Source organism: Pleurodeles waltl, chromosome 6 (assembly GCF_031143425.1).
Source record: "Pleurodeles waltl isolate 20211129_DDA chromosome 6, aPleWal1.hap1.20221129, whole genome shotgun sequence".
In the NCBI taxonomy this organism is placed as follows: Eukaryota; Metazoa; Chordata; class Amphibia; order Caudata; family Salamandridae; genus Pleurodeles; species Pleurodeles waltl.
The window spans coordinates 490,140,228-490,165,185 of record NC_090445.1 but is presented as its reverse complement, the minus strand read 5'-3'; the positions used below and the strand labels follow the sequence as shown (position 1 = coordinate 490,165,185).

General features: G+C 44.8%; 1 protein-coding gene across 1 annotated transcript in view; it reads right to left on the bottom strand.

The window, feature by feature from the left end:
• The window catches only part of LOC138299921 (guanylyl cyclase-activating protein 2), a 195,863-nt gene that overhangs the window by 30,144 nt on the left and 140,761 nt on the right, over window positions 1-24,958 (bottom strand). Inside the window, exon 3 of the mRNA XM_069238639.1 lies at window positions 5,727-5,841. Within this exon, the coding sequence (XP_069094740.1) occupies window positions 5,727-5,841 (115 nt within the window). The remainder of the gene's footprint in view (window positions 1-5,726; window positions 5,842-24,958) is intronic.

Sequence of the window (24,958 nt, the reverse complement as noted above, 5' to 3'; positions counted from 1 at the left end):
GCATTAGTAGTCCAAGCAGTGACTGACTAGTGATGGTTGGGCGGGGCAGAAAAAGGTGGGTGGACTGCCCCCTTTTTTCTGGTGGCGGAGACAGAGACTGTTCAATGACAATTGTTAGAAATGGGGTTTCTGGTTGGCTAGGGTATGCACCTCAGCCAGGCAGAACTAACCCACTCTAGTCAGGGCAAGGGAGTTACACGTCCAAGATAACCCCTGCTCACCACCTTGGTAGCTTGGCACGAGCAGTCAGGCTTAATCCGGAGGCAATGTGTAAAGCGTTTGCACAACACACACAACACATGTGACGCAATATCCCCACCACAAAGGAAACACAACAACAGGTTATATGAAAATATACTGTATTGTACACAACGCAATTATCAAACCAAACATCACATATCAGTACTATCCTGCCACCTTAGCAGTTGTCAGAACTTTACACATTAGTTACTCTGCAAACTAGCAGTAGTCACACATAACACACAGGTTACTCAGTATTCTGCAACATAAGCAGTAGTCAGGAAACACGTTATCACATTATAACACTTGTCATAAGAATATCATAAAACGCCCATAGTAGGAACATTAGACAACATATGGCAAGTTAGGAAAACATATTAGGAAGCATGTCCATAAAAGGAACATTTGCATATGCACACAAAAACATCATAAAACAGGTAGGCAATATATTATGCCATAAAGTCTCTAATAAGAACTCCTGATATATATTGTCCCTTTGAAATACCTGGTAGATGATAGAGGCACCTCCAGTGCCTAAGAAACGGAAACAAGGGGGCCCCCGGCTCTCCCTGCGCAAAACGGGGCCTCTTGATCTCCTGGGGTCAGAGGAGGGCGACATGCACCTCCTCTTGTCCAGGAACGGGCCCCTCTGGGGACCGTAAACATTGGGGCCCCCCTAGGCCTCCACCAGCCCTCACGAGGGGGGGCCCACGTCAGCCAAAACTGCTTTTGAAGGGAGGGGGGCTCCACGCACCCCCTCTGTGTTACAACCCTTTTAGGGACCCGCGATTTCCTGGGGTCTCCCCGGGCCTCCGCCGGCCCTCCTCTGGGAGACCTCAGAAATGCCACAGGCCCATGAGGGGTGCCAACAAAGGAGCCTAGCGGCGCGGGGAGCCTCCGATGAGGCTTCCACTCCGCCCACAATAAAAGGAGAGCCCTTTAGGGCTCCCGCAGGCGAGGGACAGGCATCCTCCTCTCCCTTCCTTTCCTGACGTCGTCCTGGCCAAAGGCAGGGCCTGCCGGTGCCCCGGGGGTGCTCCACAGAGCGGTCCTCGCCCCGGGGGCGCCGACAGGAGCACGCTTGCTACAGATGAAAGAAGGAAGTTTTTCTTCGTGCCCCAGGGGCACTAGAAGGTGCGCGAGTCTCGCACTTTGTAAATAAAGGGTGCCCGGGCTGCGACGGTGATCTGGGGCATCCAGGAAGCACTTTTTAAAGCGCTAGGACCATACTTATAGCCTGGGATGCGGCGGTGATTCCAGCATCAATTCCAGACAGAGCACTTTTCCCCAAGCGCTAAGGAAAAGATGTAGAGATCGGAGCAGGGGTTAGGGGCCACTGAACCCTGCCCCTGGGAACAGTAAAACAAGAAGAAGCACAGGCCTGGTGGGCCCAGCTACAGGCCAGCACGAGGGGTGCAGATGGTGGCAGTTCATCCTAGTGACCAGGCAGGTCACAGGTCAGCACAGCAGCAGCAGTCCATGGTGGTGTCCTGGTGAGTCCATTCATCAGCGTTCTGTGTCCAGTTTCAAGTTCCAAGAATGTTCAAATTGTGGGGAAAATTCCCCTGTACTTATAGTCAGTTCTTACAGTGTTTTACAATGGTAGGGAGAGGAGGTTCCAGCCAGTTACAACTGGCTCTGGGAGTGCCCCCTCTCTCCTTTCAGCACAGGCTCCAAACATCAGTGGGGGGTTAACGACCCTATTGTGTGAGGCCAGGGCACAGCCTTTACAAATGTAGGTGTGCCCCGCCTCTCCCTTCTCTCAGCCCAGGAAGACTATTCAGTATGCAGATGCTCCTCTGTGACACCTCCACCCTCCCTGTGTACAGGCTGTCTGAAAAGTATGCACAAAGCCCCAACTCTGCCAGACGTGGATTGGAGTCAAGCTGCAAAACACCAGAGTCATAAGCACAGATAAATGCGCACTTTCTAGAAGTGGCATTTCTGTGATAGTAATAAAAAATATGCCCACACCAGTAAGCAGTATTTATTATCACCATCACAACCATACCAAACACGCCTACGCTACCCCTCATAAATCAGACAATACCCTTTACACATAAGGCAGGGCATTTCTAATGCAATCCTATGAGAAGGCAGCACTCACAGCAGTGAGACACCAAGTTAGGCTGTTTGTCACTACCAGGACAGGCCATGCAATATGGCACATGTCCTGCCTTTCTACATACATGGCACCCTGTCCATAGGACTAGCTAGGGCGTACCTTAGGGGTGACTTACATGTAGTAAAAGGGGAGTTCTGGGCCTGGCAAGTAAGTTTAGATGCCAGGTCCCTGTGGCAGAAAACTGCGCACACAGGCCCTGCGCTAGCAGGCCTGAGACAGGTTTTGAAAGTATACTTCAGTGGGTGGCGCAAGCAGCGCTGCAGGCCCACTAGTAGTGTTTAATTTACAGGCCCTGGGTATAGAGATACCACTGTACAAGGGACTTATAGGCAAATTAAATATGCCAATTAGGTATAAGCCAATCATACCAACTTTACATGGGAGAGCACCTGAACTTTAGCACTGGTCAGCAGTGATAAAGTGCCTAGAGTCCTAGAGCCAACAGCGAGAGGTCAAAAAAACCAGGAGGAAGGAGGCAAAAAGACTGGGGATGACCCTGCGTAAGGCAAAAAGTCCAACAACAATGATATCGGATGGACAGCAAATCTGCCAAGACACTTTCAGATTGGAAGGGGCTGGACAACAGCAGGTCAACAAAGACAGGAAATTTGGCATTAGGGGTTGGAGACTTGCAGGTTCAATGGGTAGGTGGCAGCAAGTGACTATTAAGGTGACAAAACAGATTCAACAAAGAAAGCGTTACAAAAGGAAGACTTGATTAATGAACTGCAAGGTTAGGGGAATGGGAGGGTAGGGTGGGGGAGCGTTTTATGATGCCGTTAGTTTTGTAAGGCTTGAGGCCAGGGTATTGTTTTTGTGAGTGCACCAGTTTCCAATAAAGCGGCCTTTTACAGACAAAAGGTTGTAGTGGTGCTTTTTCCCTCTTCCACAAAGGCTACACATTAAATAACTCAGTATTGTGTAAATATTGACACTGCAGTGAAAAACAATATTCAAAGAATCCCATACCAATAAATTAATCAATGTTCAAACTAGAACAAAAGGACAGGTAGTTATGTTCCATTTTTCTGCAACGTTCTACTTATACCCCAGTAGAAGTTTTCAATATGGGAGCGGAAGCTTGCCTAATTCACAAATGTATGATTTTATATATTTCATGTATTTTTTCTCTTTTGGTAGTTAGCTCTTCTTGTGTAACTTTTCTCCCACAGAGACTGGATCAAGCAAAAAATATCTAGCTCTAACTTTGAAACTGAACTGCGATAAAACTGCCAAACATTTTCTTCTCGAACGAGTCCACTGCCAGTTTCTCATATTAAGTTTGAATATTGCATATGTTCTTGCATTTAATTTTCACGCAAGATACTGGACAAGTGCATTGTAAAAAAAGCTGGGCTGAGGATTTATGTTTGAAGAAAAAAATTCGACCTAACACTTTTGGCTCCTGTGAATTATTGACTGAATTAAGAACTGACACACATGGACGCTTGTGGCATTACTTAGATACAGTGCTTTTGAGCCGGTGGTTTCCGGTGCAGGGCACCAGCACTTCTTTTTGAGGGCCGGCACGTAAGGCCAGATTTATACTTTTTCACGCAAAACTGCATTAGTGCAGTTTTGCGTGAAAAAGTATAGCGCCGGTTAGCGCCATTCCAAGATGCCGGCCGGGCACCATATTTATGGAATAGCGCTAGCCGGCGCTAACGTCCTGTTAGCGTCCTTAGAAAGGACGCTAACAGGGTGGGTAAGGCATAGAGGAAACCAGGGCTTGTGCACCGAATTATGGCGCTACACTGTTTAGAGGGAGGAAAATTGCCTCTAAGCAGTGTAGTAAAGACAGGAGCCATGCCCACCACCCCAATGGCCATGCCTAGGGGATGAATGTCCCCTGGGCATGGCCATTGGAGCCAGCACCATGCAGGGGGCCCCAAGTCAGGGCCCCCCAGCGGGGGAAAAAAATACTTACTGGGACTTACCTGGGATGGGCCACCCATCCTGTGGTGTCCCTCTGGTGTGGTTGGGGGTGGGTGGGGTTGTCCCTTTGGCCAGGGAAGGGCCCTGTGGGCACTTTCATTGGTCTCTGACCATGGAAATATGCCTACAGGTGCCCTTACGCCTGCCCATACCCAGGTGTTAAACAATAGCACTAAGCAAGCTTAGGGCCATTATTTAAAGCCTCCATTCCCTGTGCTGGATTTAAGCGCGGGCAATAAATATGGTGCTAAGGCCATATCGTCCTTTTCTGGACGGGAATTGCTACCTTGCATCTCATTGACGCAAGGTTGGTTTTCATGTCCAGAAAATGATGTTAACTCCATAACTTTGGCACTAGACATGTCTAGCGCCAAAGTATAAATATGGAGTTAGGTTTGCGCTGAAGTAGGGTTAAAAATAATGACGCTAATTCAGCGCAAACCGAGTATAAATGTGGGCTTTAGTTTTCTACATCAAGCTTTTACTGCAAACAAAAGATACATATGGGAAAGTTGGAGGAAGAGACAAACGAAAATGCTCCACAAAGGGAGAAAGCAGAAAGCTGCAAGAGTGAGCTAAAGGGGCAGGGAGTGGCTATCAATGGATCAAAGAGGCTGGAGATGGCTCGCAAGTTAAAATGCCAAAGTCATGTGTTTTAAAAAGAGAGCTTTGGGCACCTGCACGTTTTTATTTACAAATTAATTTGATATTTATGATGCTTTTTTGAATTTTATAAAGCTCCCTTGTTTATTATGTATGTTCTGAAACTATGGGGGGTGGGGTTCTTGAGTGGCAGGATCTTAGGCATTGAAGTGTTACTGTTTAACCTATTATTTTGATGACCTTTTATGTGGTTTTGTAGTGCCATTACCGCTTTTCCCTGTTTGCTGTGCCAAAAATATGTGAGGTTTTGTCCATCACTAAAAATAACTAGTACTAGAGTTGTTGATCCTCCGAAAATAAAATCTGATAAGGTTTTCGAGATATCAGAAATGCATGTGTCTTAGGAACATTCAAATGCAAAGAGTTTCTCTAGAGATTATTTGTATAATTGTGTATTTTGAACTCACCAACCGCAGCTCTATCTACAGGCTACTTCAGACATGTTTAGGGAAGCACATCCTGAAAAATCCAGTGACAGCTTAGGTTTGGTGGGGCTAGAGCCAACTGAGTAGATTCTGATGTTTTCTGAGGGCGGGGGCAACCGCTATATATTTGTCTCATACGAGACCCTTTGATGTTCATCTCTACATTATAATGAGTAAATTAGTTGAGGTATGTGTTTCTATCCTTTAGTCACGGTGTTGCTCCCATCTATATCATCTAGCCATAAATATGTAACTGTGTGCCTTGAAACATGATGCAACAATTAGGAACTATTCAGTTGGTGGAAGTTTTTACAATAACAAGTAAAATTCAGTCTTACCATCTCCATTCTCATCGACGAGCAGAAATATACGGTCTACCACCTCCTCTGGGGTAAGCAATGGGATGCGGTCGTCCCTTTCTTGCCGACAGATTTTCTTTAAATTATAGATTGACTAAAATAAATAAATAGCAAATTACATCATTTTTTTGAACCAGAAATGACAGGGGAAGTTTCAAATCAGCACGATGATTGCAAAAAGCAATATTAATGCAGGAGTTGATACTTGGTACCTGGGAGGGGTGTTGAGGATCTGGTGTGTTCAGTGAATAGGAAATGGGTAAAAGCATGGCTAGTATTCTTACTCAATCACCAAAAATTAAGATCCTAGGCCAATTCATGGTGGGAATTCCAGTGGAGATTCCAGTTCACCAGCTAGTAATGACTTTCACTGAGTTTGTTTGCTTTTATGTGGATTTTACTGGTCCACTGAACATTATAGAGAAATAGACAGTTGCTTTGAGTTGTATCTTGGAACAGCTTTTTGGTCTCTAATGGTCTCTAATGCTTTTATGCAGCTAGATGGCACTTATTTTTGTTGCTAGGCATATATAGCCTAGTGTCAGAAACCCATATGTCACAGAAATCACTTGTTACTTCCTAATTGAAATTTCCAGCTAGGAGTCAAATTGTACCAACTCCTTCTATTCTGGGTTTAGGGGATTTCAGAATCTGACAGGTGAGGTAAAGCGAAAAGTTTCAGAGTTTTATTTGATGCTAGCCTCGACTTCCCCAATTAGGCTTTAGTGGAGATATTATCTTCTCATTCTAGATCCTAGTATTTACACTTTAGTTTGAATGAGAAGAAAGCTATGCTAGCTGTGCATGTCACTAGACCCTAAAATCAACTAGGCTTTCTATTGTAGAGCTGAAATATTAGGTATTCTTCTTCACCAAATATCCACAGGACATTTAGGGGGTGATTCCGACCCCGGCGGTCCTTGACCGCCAGGGCCGGGGGTCGGCGGGAGCACTGCCAACAGGCTGGCTGTGCTCCTAAGGGCATTCTGACCGCGGCGGTATGGCCGCGGTCAGAAACGGAAAACCGGCGGTGTCCCGCCGGTTTTCCGCTGCCCTGAAGAATCCCCCATGGCGGCGCAGCTTGCTGCGCCGCCATGGGGGATTCCGACCCCCTCACCGCCATCCTGTTCCTGGCGGTTTCGACCGCCAGGAACAGGATGGCGGTGAGGGGTGTCATGGGGCCCCTGGGGGCCCCTGCAGTGCCCATGCCAATGGCATGGGCACTGCAGGGGCCCCCGTAAGAGGGCCCCGCTTTGAATTTCAGTGTCTGCTTAGCAGACACTGAAATTCGCGACGGGTGCTACTGCACCCGTCGCACACCTTCCACTCCGCCAGCTCCATTCGGAGCCGGCTTCCTCGTAGAAGGGTGTTTCCCACTGGGCGGGCGGGCGGCCTTTTGGCGGTCGCCCGCCAGCCCAGTGGGAAACCCAGAATGACCGCCGCTGTCTTTTGACCGCGGTACGGTCTTCTGGCGGTTCCCGCTTGGCGGGCGGCTCCCGCCGCCCGCCAAGCTTGGAATGACCCCCTTAATTCCTTTATGAGCCCAGGTGCATGTGCAGTTCAAATAATGTCTTTCAAAGACATAGGCCCATATTTATAATCCTTTTGCGCTGAATATGCGTCATTTTTTTAGCAAATTCGGCACACGCCTAACTCCATATTTATATTTTGACGTTAGACATGTCTAACGTCAATATATAGGAGTCTGCACCATTTTTTGGATGAGTGACCTACCTACGTCAATGAGATGCAAGGTAGGCATTCTCATCCAAAAAATAGTGCTAACCCCATAGCCCCATATTTATCCCCCATGCTAAAATGACGCACGGTGGGAGGAGGGGCTAAATAATGGTGCTAAGCTTGCTTAGCACTATTATTTAATGCCTGGGTCGGGTCAGGCGTTAGGGGACCTGTGGACCCATTTACATGGTTAAACACCATGGAATGGGTCCACAGGTGCCCTCCTCAAGCCTCAGGCACACCCCCACCAGAGGGAACCCGGAAGATGGGGGATCTCATCCCAGGTAAGTATTTTTTAACTATTTGTTTTTGCCATCAGGGGCCCTAACTTAGGGCCCCTGCATGGCACAGGGTGCAATGGCCAGGCCCAGGGGACACTTGTCTCCTGTGCTAGCATTGGGGTGGTGGGCATGACTCCTGTTTTTCCTAAAACAGGAGTCATGTTTTTGGTGATTGTGCACCAGGAAATTGCGCTAGGCTGGTTAGAGGCATTTTCTTTGCCTCTAACCAGCCTAGCATCATTTTCTGATGCACAACTCCTCCTTCCATCCCGCCACCCCACCCCCACCTGGCCAGCATCTTTTTTTAAGATGCTACCCCAAGTTTAGCGAGGCTTGCGTGATACTATTAATACGGCGCCCAGCTGGCATTGTTAAATTATGCAAGCCGATGCTATACTTTTTGGTGCAAAACTGCGTTCAAGCAGTTTTGCGCAAAAAAGTCTAAATTTGGCCCATAATGTTTGTCTCCAAGGTCACCTACATTTTAAATACAATGTCAGCCTTTCCTTCCTCTGAACTTATACATTGCTCTGACAGTTTGCAGTATTGAACTCACACGCTTCCTGATCACAAGGAGGTGAGTGCAGGGCACACCTCATGATAGCACCTTTTCACCAACAGATGCTCTCTCTATGGGGGAGCTCTTGGTCTAGTCAATCCCTTGTGTAGAAATCAATCAGCAAATGTTGGCAGGAAGTTTGGAAGCTGTTCCCCTTGTCTCATCCTCAGGGATGTACTCCTTCTACCAGATATTGTAATTATTTCATAATAGTTTTTGCATCTGGAATATTATGTAGTTAACATTGTTTTTCAATATTTACATGAGCTGTCACAGGATATGAAGGAAGGTGTGTTTTTTCAGAACAGGTTTTTACCAAGGATACATGCAATGCAGTATAAATGTTCATGTACTGGGGCAATTTTAGCCATACAGTAATGGGATTCACAATTTTTTTTTCAGTAGAAAATGGACCACTGTAGTTTGATTATTACTTAAAAAAATGTTTAAAATACACATTCCCACTGATTAATCACAAGTTCTCTCCTATTCTGATCAGTATATAGCTTACCTTTGACTTTTTATAACACTTTCTGTGATGACATTTGAACTTACATCAGGTCAGTTATATATGCCAGAACTAAGGAAATTGATGTTGACATACCTATGACTGAGGGTCTGATTCACAAAGATAAACCTACATTTTTGGATTGTTAGCTAATCACAAATATATTTTATAAGTAGTATATTTACTACTGCGGGTCTCCACACATAAAACATTAGGACAGTACTATCATTTTCTATGCAGTCTTACCTTTTTATGTGCAGAGACTCCACTGTCGTAAAGATTCTACTCGTAAAATACCTTCGTGAATAGCAAATAATTCTAAACTTACACCAAAGTGTAAATTTACCTTTGTGAATCAGGCTCTGAATATTCTATATTATTATATGTTAATTGTTCTAACTACAGTGTCTTACTCCAATCCTCTTCTTGTTGCAAAGGTTATGCGCCATTGTGCAAGGGTGCCTGCTTTACAGGCAGGGTTTTTTTTGTGCAGAAAGGGGGGCCTTGCTGCTCAAAAACAATCCTCAGAGGCATTTTTATCTTTTTACGCATGCTTCAGAATTCAGCAATCTTACAAAGAGTAAATAACAATCAGAAATAAGCATATTTTTCCTCGTTTAGCCTCTGTTGACATACTGTAACATTTTGAGGCATTCCTAGGTTTAATATTCTTAGTAAATCTTGGAATGCGCCAAAATCCATGGGTGGATGTATTGGAATGCCCACACTCCACCCATGGAACACCTTTCTAATGCAGAGTAACACAAGGCAGTGACTTGCACTGTCTTGCGTTACTCTAGATTTTCTAAACCACGCAGAGCCACGCAAGGTGGCTTTGTGTAGTTTAGCAAACCTGGCTTAAAGGCTTGCATTTGCCTTGCATCTCCTTGCATGATGCAAGGGAAATAAAATACCTTAGTAAATATGGGCCCAAGTTGCTGAATAGGAACGGTTGAATTTATTTAAAGCCTTTCAATCATAAAACAATGAGTGCTTAGTAAAAGCATAAAGCTGGATCTAAACGGGGTGGCGTTGGGAGCAAAATAACAATAAATGAAAGCTGGATTTGTGAATGGGGTGGGCGTTTGAAAAGTTTCAGTACTCTGTCCATCATCCTTTTGTGTTGCTAAAGTTGTCTTAAGTGGAAAGTGTATGCCCAGACGTAGGTCTCATGCTGTCTGTGTCACTGGATTCAAGCTAGCCTGGCTGATGAAGGGTGACACCCTGTAACAGGTGCCAGGATGCTTGTTCCCATCCAGGGAGGAGCTGGCCTGGCAGTGCGGGCTGAACTGTTCCCATGGGGAACAGAGTCAAGACTGATTTGCATATGACAGAATCCAAAATGGGGTGGCATGGTGTGTAAAAGAACGATGGATTAAACCCAGATCTGAGACTGGGGGTGAGTGTTTGAAATGTTTCAGCTCTCTGTCCATCATCCTTTTGTGTTGCTAAAGATGTCCTAAGTGTAAAGGGTATGCCAGGACGTGGGTCGCGTGCTCTCGGTGCCACTGGATTCAAGCTAGCCTGGCTGATGAAGGGAGATACCCTGAAACCGGTCTCACAATGCTTGTTTCCCATCCAGGGAGGACCTGGCTTGGCAGTTCGAGCTGGACTGTTCCCATGGGTAACAGGGTCAACACTGATTCGCAAACGGCTGGGTCCAAACTGGGGTGGCATGATGAGCAAAATAACAATGGATTAAACCCGGATCTGTGACTGGGGGTGAGTGTCTGAAAAGTTTCAGCACTCTGTTCATCATCCTTTTGTGTTGCCTAAGAATGCATTTTGGTTACATATGACATTATGGGCCTGATTCTAACTTTGGAGGACGGTGTTAAACCGTCCCAAAAGTGGCGGATATACCACCTAACGTATTACGAGTCCATTATATCCTATGGAACTCGTAATACGGTAGGTGGTATATCCGCCACTTTTGGGACGGTTTAACACCGTCCTCCAAAGTTAGAATCAGGCCCTATATGATTTAAAAAGGCTACACATATGTTTCCTAAACTATTGGTATTCTCTCTTGTTTTATACCTCTATAATTTTCAAAAAGTAACATTTGGCTTGACAAAGAAGGGTCTTCGTGTTTCATTTAACTTATAGGGAGCAGATGCTTAGAGGGCCAGGAAGCATTCTAGGATGGCTGCCTTGGATGCGTGCACATTTGCCGGAGTTGTCTAGCATAGTAAAACGCACGAACAAAGCCATAGGTTTCACAGCTGGACCCAGTGGCTTTGTCAATACTTGTTCTTTTCACTTCCTTGCCACCAGCTGCACCTCCCAGCATGAACATGCGTAGGCTTTAAAATCATATTTATTGTGACTTAAATAGAAGGAAATAATTGAACAAATTTACAAAAATATATATTGTTTTAAAATACACATAAAAATTATATGTTCAAAGATAGTTAATTAAACCATATTTTAAAAATAAATATTGCAGATCGAACAGAGCAATGAAGCAACTATTTTAAAAACAGTAAAAACTCATAAATTATATTTTTACATACACATTGAAAAAATTATTTGGGTACGGATTTAGTTCAGGAACTTGTAGCAACAGAGATAAGAGTCCTTTTCAATTACGTTTTCAGCCCTTTTTCACAGGAAGTGAATGATTCTAAAGGGTTCTTCTGCAGCACTATATCTTCTAGTGCAGGCGCATTCTCTGAGCTTGGGAACACTAGACCTCTGTGCTCTTCACTTGCTGCTGTTAGGGATATTGCAATGATCCTTGTCTCGGGTACTAACTATGAAAGTCTGCATAGCTAATGACCAGCTAACAGCTAATCAAAATGCAGCTTTTTGTAGTGTACAGTTGTAGGATTCACTTCAAATATATTTGTCTTCAGAAGATCAGGGACTCCTTTCCCTTCTCATCCCCCAATGTCGTCTTTACTTGCACCTTCCCTGTTGCCAGAAGTGCAGTGTTCTGTATTTTACTATTATATTTTTAAACAAGTGTTTGTTTAAGGAGCCCCAGTTATGTATTGGCTTCGGAGTCTCAACCACTTGTATATATTTCATGCATCCTGCTCGGGCCAATGCTCTCATCTGAATGACCAGAAACCATAACCCATGAAACATTACATAAAAGGGTCTACATTCCATGACATCATATTGATTACGGTGAAATCAATGACGAAGAAGAAATAAGTCACAACACTCATAAATATGACAGCACACAACCAAACCTAATGGTTAACTCTAATTGCCATTGATTCATACAGTAAATGAGTAAAACAGTAGAAGGCGAGTCATAGAGAAAATGACAGAAGTGGAAAAAGAAATCAGAAGAGAAAGAAAAGGTACAATAACTAAGTATACAAGAATACAAAGAAAAAACATAAAGAATAACTGAGGAGAAAAGAAGGAGACAGAGGAAAAAGATAAAACCTATATGAAGCAAGGAAATAAATGCGAAAAGGCATATAAAAAAAGAAGTAGAGAAAGAAAACAACAGGTCAAAAGAAAGATAAGGAGTGAAATCAGGCAAGAGGTCAGGAAAGTAAAATAAACACAGTAAGAAGAAAGACAGACAGGCGAAGAAAAAGAAAAAAGCGAAATAAAAAGGAAAGAATTATTAAGAGAAAGAAGGAGAGATAAAAAGGTGAAGAAGAAGTAAAAAAGGAAAAAGCAGAGAAAATGAGGAGAAATAAAGAGAATGAAAGAGGAGAAGAAAGAAACAAATAAGAAAGAAACAGTGAAAATGGAGGAAAACAAGAAAAGTAGAGGCGGAGGAGAAAAAAAGCAGGGGAAAGAGGAAGAGTACAATTTAAAAAAAGAAAGAAAAAGAGTATGAAACTGAAATAATGCACAACAGAGAGGGAGGAAAAGAAAGTAAAACGCAGGGAAAGAAAGATGTAGTGTAAAAATAATAAGAAGAAGTGTTGTAAGTAGCTGTCTTATCAGGTGCTGACAGGCATTTATCATGTGTGACCATCCAAAGGCAATTTATTCTCTATTTCCTATCAACTGTACTCAGAAACACTTTGCCACATGCCTCATATTTCATGTTCTGCCATCCTCAATAGCCACACTTTTGTGATTCACTATAACCACTTTTACAGAATTGCCAAATTTTGACCACGCTTTAGTTGGGTAGCAAAGAGATATTATTTGCGCCAAGTCAACCATAACAAAATCATCAGACAAAACTTTCTATTTGGAATCATAATACATGTTTAGATGATGTTGCATGCCCAACACTCTCTTATCAACGCTGTTCTGCATGTGATGAACTTCTTTATCTGTCAATCCTCTTATTCAGCCATCAAGGACACACCTTTGAAAAAGAATGTGGAGGGATTCTTTATTGCTGCAATTTTTTCCTTTTCGTCCACCATCAAGGATATACCCTTGAAACAGATTGTGGGATGATCTACTATTATCACAATTGTTCCCCCACGACATCATATGGTTGAAGCAGTCGAGCTGTGAACCTTACATTGCTGAGGTGATGAGAGTTATGTTATACTCTCACGAAAATTAAATAATTTGATGAGAAAACAACATAACTCGTTTTTCATTTACAAAGTTTCCCCTATAAAAACTTATATAAAAACCTCGTTAAAAACTCCACACAATTCTAAGTGTCTGGGGGAGTCCCTCTCCCAAAGCCTAACTCAGTCCACTTAGAAGGATAGCCTGCGACTAACAATCTGAACTATTATCAACAAGCATTTGCAATACAATACATCGCGCATTTGCTAGAATTAGAGCTATTGACATTGTAAATGACAATGTATTTTACCCAGGTTGTGTGGCGTTGAATTATGTGGCTATGTTGTCTTATGACATGCTATGCTTTGTTGTGTTATGTTGTGTTACGGTATGCTATGCTATGTTGTATGTTGTGTGTGTTATGCTATTGTATGTTGTCTTATGTTGTGTTATGCTATCATAGGCGATGTTATCTTATGTTGTGCTATGCTAAGCTATGTTGTGTTATGTTATCCTATGTTATGGTATGCTATGTTGTGTTATGTTACGTTATGCTATGTGGTGTTATGTTATGATAGGCTATGCTATGATAGGCTATGTTGTCCTATGTTATGTTATTCTATGGTATTATGTGTTGTGTTATGGTATGTTGTCTTATGTTATGTTGTGTTATGTTATGCTCTGTTGTGTCATGTTATGCTGTTATGTTGTCTTATGTTATGCTACAGTATGTTATGTTATGCTATGCTATGTTGTGTTATGTTATGCGATCTTGTGTTGTGCTATGGTGTGTAATGTTATGCTATATTATGTTGTGTTGTGTTGTGTTATGTTATGCTATGTTGTGTTATGTTATGCTATGCTATGTTGTGTTATATTGTGTTATTTTATGCTATGTTGTGTTATGTTGTGTTATGTAATGCTATGTTATGTTGTGCTATGTATTGTTATGTTATGCCATTTTATGTTGTGTTGTGTTATGTGGTGCTATGCTATATTGTGTTATGTTATGCTATGCTATGTTATGTGATGTGTTATGCTATGCTATGTTGTGTTATGTTGTGTTATGTTATGCTGTGCTGTTCTGTTATGTTGTGGTATGCTGTGTTATGTTGTGTTATGTTATGCTATGTTATGTTGTTATGTTATGTTGTGCTACGTAACGTTGTGTTGTGTTATGTTGTGCTATGTTATGTTTTGCTGTTGTGTCATGTTATGCTATCTTATGTTATGTTGTGTTTTGCTATGCTATGTTGTTATATGTTGTGTCATGTTATGCTATGTTGTGTTATGTTGTGCAACTGTTTGTAACTTTGTATCTCTTGTAATGAAACTTGTTTTAGCCTAAAGCCTTTAATACGTTATGGTAATGTTGGCACTGTGTAAATATGCAAAATAAATACATCCAACATAGTAATTTGTTTTCACATTTGGAGATATGGGGTGCTATGGACATGTGCAAGCACTGAATACTCACATTTGCATTTGGAAGTTATAGATGCAGCCTGCTAGTTTTCAGAGAAAAACATTACATTTCACAGAGGACTCGTGTGAATGTCATGAACAATACCCAAGTGAGCAAACATTGTGTAAGCTTTTTGTTTCCTAAAAAGGCGATGTAGCTCTGCGAGCTAAGCTTTTCAATTCCAGACGGCAATCTCAGCAGTGTATCCTTCTGAGGTCAAGAACATGATTCCCCACTTTTTTTTGTATATTTTTATCTGCACCACATTGATGAATTGTAATAACAGTTATCTGGTTTCAACCATTAAGCATTTCTGTGGTCGCAAGAACTACATTAATAATATTATTGTTGGTCTTCTTCTTCTTATTATTATAATACAGACGTGGTCAGTCTGACAGTGACCACAGGGGAGCCAATGTTATTTGCCTGCCCAGTGCCCACAAAGTTGCTTGTCAGTTAGGCTTTGATGAAATTCAGAAAGTGCGAAGAGACCTTGTCTATAAGCTGCTCTGCTAAAGGAACCTTAGCTACTGCATGACTGCTTAAATGATGAAATGCCATCCTTTCTTGGAAGCTGTCAGGAGAGGATACTTGTACTGTGTGTTAAATGGCTTCACTGACTTTGGAAAGGAAGGTTGTTCACTTGAATGTCTCTCAGGTAAGCTCAATGATAGCTTGAAATGCCAGCCTTGCTTGAGTGATATGCAGAGAAAAGAGATGGCGGCTCTGTTAGCTGAAGCTCAGATTCCCCTGCCGCTGTTTGAAACAGTGAAATAATGTCAGCCTTTCTCCTGTGATATGCAGAGCGGAGAATTCACGTTTCAAGTTACAAGGCTGTTCTGCTAGGGGTAGCTCAGTTTCTTTCATGACGGTCTGAAATGAAGACATGCTACTCTCTTTCAGATGCTATGCGACAGGAGAGTAAGCAGTGTATAATAATTATCTGCTGTTTCAGAGGAAGTCCAGTTTCCTCAGTGATGGTTTGAAATGATTGTAGATCGGCCCTTTGACTGTGATATGCTAAGAGGAGAGGTGGCAGTACACAGTAACAGTAATCATTGGCCTCATAATTTCGTGTTTTCCTGCCATGTTTTGTTAGACACTGGTGGGTACTGACATCAGAAATCACAAGCCCTTGAGGAGAGACGAGAAGATGACTGCACTACCTCGAGTTCTGTAAACATCTGAACAGAAATTGGAAAAGTATTTTCTTTTTATGTTAAAAGAATGAAAGTCTTGCAAGCATTCTTGCCTCACATTTCAACGAAGTTCTAATAAAGTTAACAATAGCAGAGCAGCATGAGAAGATTTATGGCTCCAATAATGGAGATAAGCAATGCCCTGTGTGTGGATGTCCAGATGGGAGGCTCTGCAAGTTTCAAATCATTGCTTCTAGGTTTAGCTACATTCTACAAGAAAGGGCATAGTGTGTCTTTCCTGAGCAGTAAAGTAAATGTTTTGGCACTGGGTGTTTCTTTTGTAAAATAAGCTTATTTTAATGTTACATACACACGCAGAAATAAGTGTACTTCAAGGTTAAATCAACAAATGCGCTGAGCTGTACTGAAAGAACATTAATCAACAGACCCTGGGGAGTTTTAAAATAACAATAACAGAATGAAGCCTAAGAGCTATCTTTTATTAAAGATGTAATGGTGGAGCAAATATAAACGAGAACAGCATTGGAATAAAGCCAAAACAAATGTCAGCAGCATGAAAGGAAGTGGGAGGAATGGAATGCTGCAATAAAACACAGGCAGCTACCCGTCTAAAACACCCACAGTGAAAAGGGAGCACCAAAGAACTAACAGAAATAGTCCATCACAGCAACTGATAAACAAACCAAAGTGGAATAATACAGTAGTTGGTCACTGCTCTGAAACAGAAAAAGGAGGAAGAAAAGGGCAGAACTGACCACTAGAGAACAACAAGTTTTAAAGGACTCAGCAGCCAACAAATGAAATCGCTTTAAGCAATAAGAAGTATACTAAAAGTATACACGAGGTCAAACGCTTACGCTCGACCTAAAAACAGAAGGGTGATCCTGAAATCACCAGGGACCTAGGATATAACTTATTACCAATGCATACTAAGTCAAGTTGTCATGATCTTGCACCCACAATTACCTCTTTGTGCCTGACTGACCCGCAAGCACTATACTACAAAGTGACTGTTGATGCATACCTTTGGAATGAAAGGCTGTCAGTGTACGCAGAGTTGAGAGGCTTTGCATCTTTAAGGATACACTGTGCAAGATGCACAAGTTCAGTCAAAAAACTACGGCCCATATTTATACTTTTTGACACAACACAGCGCAAATGCAGTTTCGCCACAAAAAGTATAGCGCTGGCTTGTGTCATTCCAGAGCGCCAGCCAGGCACCAAATTTATGGAACCCCGCAAGCTGACGCAAAGGGTAGGCTAGCATCTGGGAAAATGACGTTAGCCGGGTGGGGGTGGCGGTATGGAGGAATGGGGTGTTGCACGAAAAAATGACGCTAGGCTGATTAGAGGCAAAAAAATGCCTTTAACCAGCCTAGCATCATTCCCTGATGCAAAACCATCCATACAACATGACTCCTGTCTTCTGAAAGACAGGAGTCATTCCCACCACCCCAGTGGCCAGCACAGGGGACAAGGGTCCCCTGGGCATGGCCATTGCACCCAGTGCCCTGTAGGGAGGCCCATTTCAGGACCCCTAATGGCACTTACATTTTTTTTTTAAATACTTACCCCTACTTACCCTACTTACCTGGGATGAGGTTCCCCATCCTCTGGTGTGGGTGGGGGTGTTCTTGGGGTTTGGGGTGGGCATCTGTGGGCTCTTTCCAGGGGTTTTGACCATGGAAATGGGTCCACAGATCCCCTAACACCTGCCCTGGTCCAGGCATTGAAAAATGGAGCTAAGCAGACTTAGCACCATTATTTAGGCCCACCTCCCCCATGCACCATTTTTGCATGGGAGGATAAATAAGGCACTATGGGCTTTGAGTCATTTTTTGGACGGGAACGCCTTGCATCTCATTGACGCATGGTGGTTTCACGCATCAAAAAATGTCTTTAACTCCAATATTTTGATGTTAGACGGGTCTAGTCTCAAAATATAAATATGGAGTTAAGTTTGCGCTGAATTTGCGTTAGAAAAAAATGCCACAAATTCAGCATAGACAAAGTATAAATATGCCCCTACATGTTCCATTAAGCCATAGGACTCTCACAGTTGTGGCAAGCACTGGCAGCTATTTTGAAATCACAGTGCATACGTTTCTTGTGGTCCAGAGAGTTTTTGCTATGCAATGGAGCTACATAGTTGCTGAGCTTGTTGCCAGAGTTTCATAACTTTGCAGACGCTTGCTATCTTTGGTGTACATGAAAGATTGGACTGTGTACAGTGAAATATTCTGGGAAACTGCCAGTGTTTGAAGGATTTAAATTTTATTTACAAATACTATTTCAGTAATCATCATTTGCGCATTTTGAGCTGACTTGTTTCCATTTGAGGAGCAAAAACGATCCTAATTTTAGCAAAGACTTTTCTCTTGATAGTTATATTTTCTTAAGGTATTGAAAAAGGTTGGGAAAGCAATTGTTTGTTGTCAGGTGAGCTCTATAATAGTAATGTGCCTTTATGTTGTTGCAGTTTTTGAACAGTCCCTTTGAACAGTATTTGAATTACAGAGCTTGTACATACGACACAGAAGGTAAATACCTAAAGCGAAAAAGCATAATAACACAGAAAGCTCTTCATATATATTCAGTGGATGATACTAATTTTTCAGCTGTAGGAAGACACAGAGTTTCCTCAAACTTGAGAGTTTTAAACACATAGATGCACTATATGTGTGTTATACACAATATTAGAGATGAAATGCTGCAGCAAGATTGATAGGAACACTAAACACAACTTCTTGTCCTTCGATATCAACGCTCTTCCAGTTGAGTCAACATCAAGAGTATGTTTTTTCTATTAGCCAATTCCTCTTCCCCACACCTACATCTAACCAAGATATCATTCATTGTATGGTTGGCAGTGAGTGGTGGGATGTGTGGAGCCATACATTACAGCCACTGAATTCGAACTACAAGGTTAAGGCTTTCGGACACAACTAGGGCTTATTACAGAAAATTATTTTCAATAAATTGGGTTGTTGGTTGACTGGTGTGTGAGTCGTAGTCAAGCAGCAACCTCAATTCTTATCAGGATAAGATACAAGCAAACCCCAAATTAAGCTAAGCTCAGCCCCATGGTAGCTTGGCACAGAGCAGGCAGACTTAACTTAGAAGAAATGTGTAAAGTTTTTGTGCAACCCTTCAAACAATAAAACAGTGACAACACACCATAAAAGGAGCCCACAACAGAGTTAGAAAAATAGACGAGATTTAATAAATAAAATAAGGCCAAAATGACAAAACTCTGATTAGTAGTACTGCAAATATTGTATTTTAAAATTTAAGGTAAAAATAGCGCCAAAAAGCAAAAGCGCTTATTGAGGATATCTGGTCGCTCCAGACTGGGACCAAGTCACAAGTTCAGGCTGACTGTGTTGTGGTGTGCACTGGCTACAGGGACCCAGTTAGGTCCGCTGAGCAAACTAACTTAAATCCTGGTTGCAGAGCATTGCCAGGATCCATGTTGAAGATGTCAATGCCAAGATGCGACGAGCCTGCAGTGTGAGGTCTTGTTGCATCAATGTCAAGGATCCCATCGAGAGGGCTTTGAAAGCAAAGGCCAGTGTCCGGGTTGCATTGCTCAGTTAAGGCAATGGGTCGGTTCTGATGAGTGGTGAAGCTGAGATGTGGAGTGTTAGCATTGTTGTCAAGGCTGCTGTAGACATGAGATGCGAGGATCTCCTCCTCTGAAGCACTGCGCAGCAGCAGTTCTGATGTGTTGAACCCAAGATGCGGAATGAAGCGGTGATGAAATACTTTTACCACAGGTCCGATCCACACCGCAGCGGCAACGCATCTGTTCTGCTTGAGGCTGGGCCTGCTCAGCCGAGGAGATGTTACATTCGGGGATGCATCACTCAGCAGAGACGATGCACCGGTTCCACTGGCAAGCACCTTAGTCCAACTTCCAAGGGTTCAGGACTGGGGTGGCACCCCTCGTGAGGTAGACTCACAGATGGCAGAGTCCAGGTGCAGAAGCGGAGTTGCTGGAATTCTGTTATGTCCCTGAGGCTTCAGATCAGAAGGCCAGCTAACTTGCCCTTGGAGTCAATCTGGGTTCTGGGCTCAGGTGATGCAGGTCCAGTTCTTTTCACCCAGGCAGGCAGGCCGCAGGCTGCAGGTCAGCACAGCAAGGCAGGGATACAGAAGAGTGCAGTCCAGCAAAGTGGCAGTTCTTCAGCACAGCAGTCATTCTTCCTGGCACAGAAGCCACAAATCTGGAAGTGTACTGAAGTGGTGGTGTCTAAGGTCCAGTATGTATATGTTGGTGCCCTGGTCCAACTTCCAAACAGTGGCTTCGAAGTGTAAGGAATTTCCTGCATACCATGCCCTGGCTCCAAGCTGGCTGGAGTGACAATGCAGGGTAGTTAGGCCCTTTGTATGTGGGCAGGACACTGTCTATTCAGGTGTAAGTGAGGCTGTGTCCAGCGCCTCCCTCCCATCCTGCCCAGGTGGCAAATTAACTTGCACCTAACCCCCATTGTGTGTGATTGTCTAGGAGGAACACACAAAGCCCAACTGCCAACTATACCCATTCATGTGACCACAGACAGGCCGCATGCACCAAAATGCTAAGGTAAGAAAATGTCAACTCTCTAAAAGTGGCATTTTCAGAACTGCAAATTAAAATCTGACTTCACCTGAAGTTAGGATTTTAAACTCTGAGTCCAGAGTCACCAAACCTGAAGGAATTAACTCTTCCAAGTTGAAAGTTATACTTATAACAAGCAATAAGGCAACTCAAATGTTATCATATGGAAAGAGACAGGCTTTGCAGTAGTCCAAAAATGAATTTAAGAGTTTTTCACTACCAGGACATGTGTAACTAAAAAGTACATGTCCTGCTTTTTAAATACATTGCATCCTGCCCTCTGGGCTATCCACGACCTTCCCTTGTGATGACATATGTATTAAAAAGGAAGATTCGAGCCTGGCATACGGCTTATTTTGCCAGGTAGAAATGGCAGTTTACAACTACACACACTGGTTTTGCAATGGCAGGGCTGAGACATGTATAGAGGGCTACATAATTGGGTGACACAAACAGTGCTGCAGGCCCACTAGTAGCATTTAATGTACAGGTCCTGGTCACAATCAGCTAGCCCACCAAATAACAACTCACACAAGGCAAAGCTCCCAGGGCAATAACAACCATAGAGGGCAACACACCCATGCACAATATGTCACACACAGAAACAATAACACTACATTTACATCCCCACAGGTATTCCAGCCAATGTCACCGGAGAAGAGGTGCCAGCAACATCCACTCCCCCCACAGAAGAGGCCCACAGTGATGACAGCAGCTCTGGTCGCCTGGATCTGGATGACCAACCTGGCCCATCAGGGACCTCCGGACAGTCAGTTACCCAGGCACAGTCTCACACCACCACAGAGCCTATTCCTCAGGAAACACCACCACAGCACCACAGCACCGGTACAGTGAGTGGGCATAGAAATAGGATTTCACAGCCTGCCAGTGACAATGTCACACATCAAACTGTCAATGAAATGTGAAATAACACTGTCTTACCTGTGTGTCATTGGAAGTATTGACGAATGACTGCACTTTTGTTGTCTGCCTCCTCATCTTCACTGTCCACAGGGTCCACTGCTGCCACACGGCCATCTCCAGCCTCCGCCTCCTGCAGAAAAGGCACATAGCGTCTCAAGGCAAGGTTGTGCAACATGCAGCATGCCACGATTATCTGGCAGACCTTCTTGGGTGAGTAGCACAGGATCCACCTGTTAGATGGAGGCACCGAAACCTTGCTTTCAGGAGGCCAAAGGTACGTTCAATAATCCTTCTTGTTCGCCCATGTGCCTCATTGTAACGTTCCTCAGCCCTTGCCATGGGATTCCTCACAGGGGTCAGTAGCCATGGTAGGTTTGGGTAACCTGAGTCACCTGCAAATATCGAGGGACAACTGTCAGCCACACACTAACCCTTATGTCCCACACCATACCCATACACCAACATCCACTAGGTGGGAACCAGGGCTCACCTATTAGCCACACCCTGTGCCTCTGGAGTTGGGCCATCACATTTGGGATGCTGCTATTCCTCAGGATAAAAGCATCATGCACCAACCCAGGATACTTAGCATTGACATGGGAGATGTACTGGTACGCCAAACACACCAACTGCATATTCATTGAGTGATAACTTTTTAGATTTTTGAAGACCTGTTCATTTCGCCGGGGGGACAACAAATGCAATATGTGTCCCATCAACCGCACCAATGATGTTGGGGATATGTCTCATTGCATAAAAGTCAGACTTCAATGTGGCCAAATCCTCCATCTGGGGGAAAACGATGTAGCTGCACATGTGTTTAATCAGGGCAGACAACACTCTGGTCAACACTGTTGAGCACATTGGCTGTGACATTCCTGCTGCCAAGCCCACTGTCACTTGGAAAGAACCTGTTACCAAAAAATGGAGCACTGATAGCACTTGCACAAGAGGGGGGATCCCAGTGGGGTGACGGATAGCAGATATCAGGTCAGGCTCCAATTGGGTACACAGCTCAGTGATTGTGGCCCTGTCAAGTCTGTAGGTGAGGATAATGTGCCTGTCCTTCATTGTTGCCAAGTCCACAAGGGTCCTATACACGGGGGATGTCTCCATCTCCTATTCATCCACAGCTGTTGCAATCTATGGGGCAAAAGAGTGAGCAGCTGTTCATTATCTGTACATTGTAACCACTACAGTACAATGCATATTGTGATTGTTACAATATTTAGGTGCCATATGTCCAGAATTTGTGAACTGTAACGTAGTTAGGATCAATGGCCTGCCCCCCCCCGAAATGGCGTCCGCCTATCCTGTATGGAGGGACAGGTGGAAATGAGGTAATTCCGCTGACGTTGTGTGCCGTTGCGGAAGGCGGTCGTCAATCACCGTGCAACTCTTCATTGGTTATCATTGGGCCCCATGGAGTACAGTGGCCAATGGTGATGTACGCTGGCGGTGACGGTATGCACCGCCACGGATGCCACTGCCATTTTGTATCTGTTCACTCACTTGCTACCTGACCTTCAACAGGAGAGGACCTACACTGCATGTGCTGCTGTGACCTGTGTCCGGAACCTACCATGGCTCGTGTGACTGGGGAAAGGGCCTCTGCCTTCACCTCGGTGGAGTTGGAGAGACTGGTGGAAGAGGTCCTACCCCAGTACCGACTTCTGTATGGGCCTCCAGACCAACAGGTGAGTACACTGTGAGTACAATGCATGGGGCATGAATGCATGGAGTGCTGTGTGTGAAGGCCTTGTGTAGGGGGCGGTTGGTGGATGGGCCCTGGGCAGCGTGCAGCATGTATGTCTGTGCTAATGGGGATGGTAAGGGGCATGGTGGGCCATGAGTGTAACAGGCAGGATGTCTGACTAATACCTTTCCCTGTGTCTATTTTCTCTGCAGGTTAGCACTCATCAAAAGAAGGGTATATGGCGTGCCATTGCCAAGGACGAGCAGTCCCTGGGGGTCTATGCCAGCTGGAGCACCCACTGTCACAAACGGTGGGAGTACCTGAGACGCTGGGCACGGAAGATGGTGGAGGCTCAGCTGGGGAAGGCCTCCCAATGAGGAAGGGGTGTCTGTCGAACCCTGACCCCCCTGATGGCCCGCATACTGGCGGTGGCCTATCTGGAGCTGGATAGGCACTTGGGGACATCACAGAAGCAACAAGGGGGTGAGTACAGTGCCCTTCATTACTACTTATGCCTGGTGGGGTGGTGTCTGGGTGGGGGATGTGGGCCTGTGGGTGCCCCTAGGCCAGCCCTGGCATTGCAGAGTAGGTCCCATGTTGGGCAGTGTACGGATGTGAAATTCCTCCAACCCAGATAGTAGGCATCCACTACTGGGCAGGGGTGTGTGGGTCCCAGGTATGCTGCAGTTGGCGGTATCTGCCCCTACCCATAGCGTGGTGACTAGCATTGTTACTGGTAGTGCTTTGCCTAGTGCGTAGGGCTGTTCCCTGTGCGTGAGTGTGTTGTGTACGCCAATGGTGGTGTTGGTGCCGCCATTGACCAAGTGTATCCTTTGTCTCTCCACCTCTTTTGGTTTTGTCATCCTATCCTTATGTGCATTAGCGTCATCTGGCGGAGGAGCAGAGGCACCGGTGATGGAGGGAGCTGCATCCCACAGGACCCAGGAGGGAGAGTCCACCGACGGTGAGGGCACCAGTGGGAAGGAGGGCGAGGGGTGTACCACGGCAGAGACTGGAGGTTAAGGTTCGGACACAGATTCCTCCTCTGATGGAAGCTCCCTGGTGGTGGCGGACACCTCTGTGCCCACCCCAGCTACAGGTACAGCCACCATCCCCTGTACCAACACCGCCCTCCCAGCAGCCCCTCATCGAGTTGCCTGTGCCCGCACACTCAGGGGGGTGGGCATCTCCTTCGCCCCAGGCACCTCGGGCACTGCCCCAGTTAGCCCTGCTGCCCTGAGTGAGGAGGCTATTGGTCTCCTGAGATCCATCTCTGTTGGGCAGTCAATCACTGTGAATGCCGTTGAGGGGCTGGCAGCCCAAATGCAACAGTCAAATGCATTTCTGGAGGGCATTCACACTGGCTTGGTGGCCCAACAGAGATCAATCTAGGCTCTGGCCTACTCTGATGGCAGCCATTGTCCCTGTTTTCACCCTCCCCTCTCCAACTTCCTCTTCCCACTCCCATTCCCCTCAACCCCCAACCTATCCCAAGCACACAAGCAGACGAGCATGCACACAGGACAACACACAAGAGTGGACATGGCAAACACAACCACCATACTTCATCCCACAGGCACTCACACAAACACCATCCAGATGCAGACATACCAACATCCACTGCCTCCACTGTGGCCCCCTCCTCCTCATTTTCCACCTCCCTCCCAGTTGCATCTCCACTCACACCTGCATGCACTACATCCTCATCCACTACCACCATCACCAGCACACCTATCAGAACACACACCTCACTGGCAGTCACCACCCCAGACTGACACCTCCTACAACCACTCCCTCTTCCTTCACTCCCAGACCTTCTCCCTCTTCCC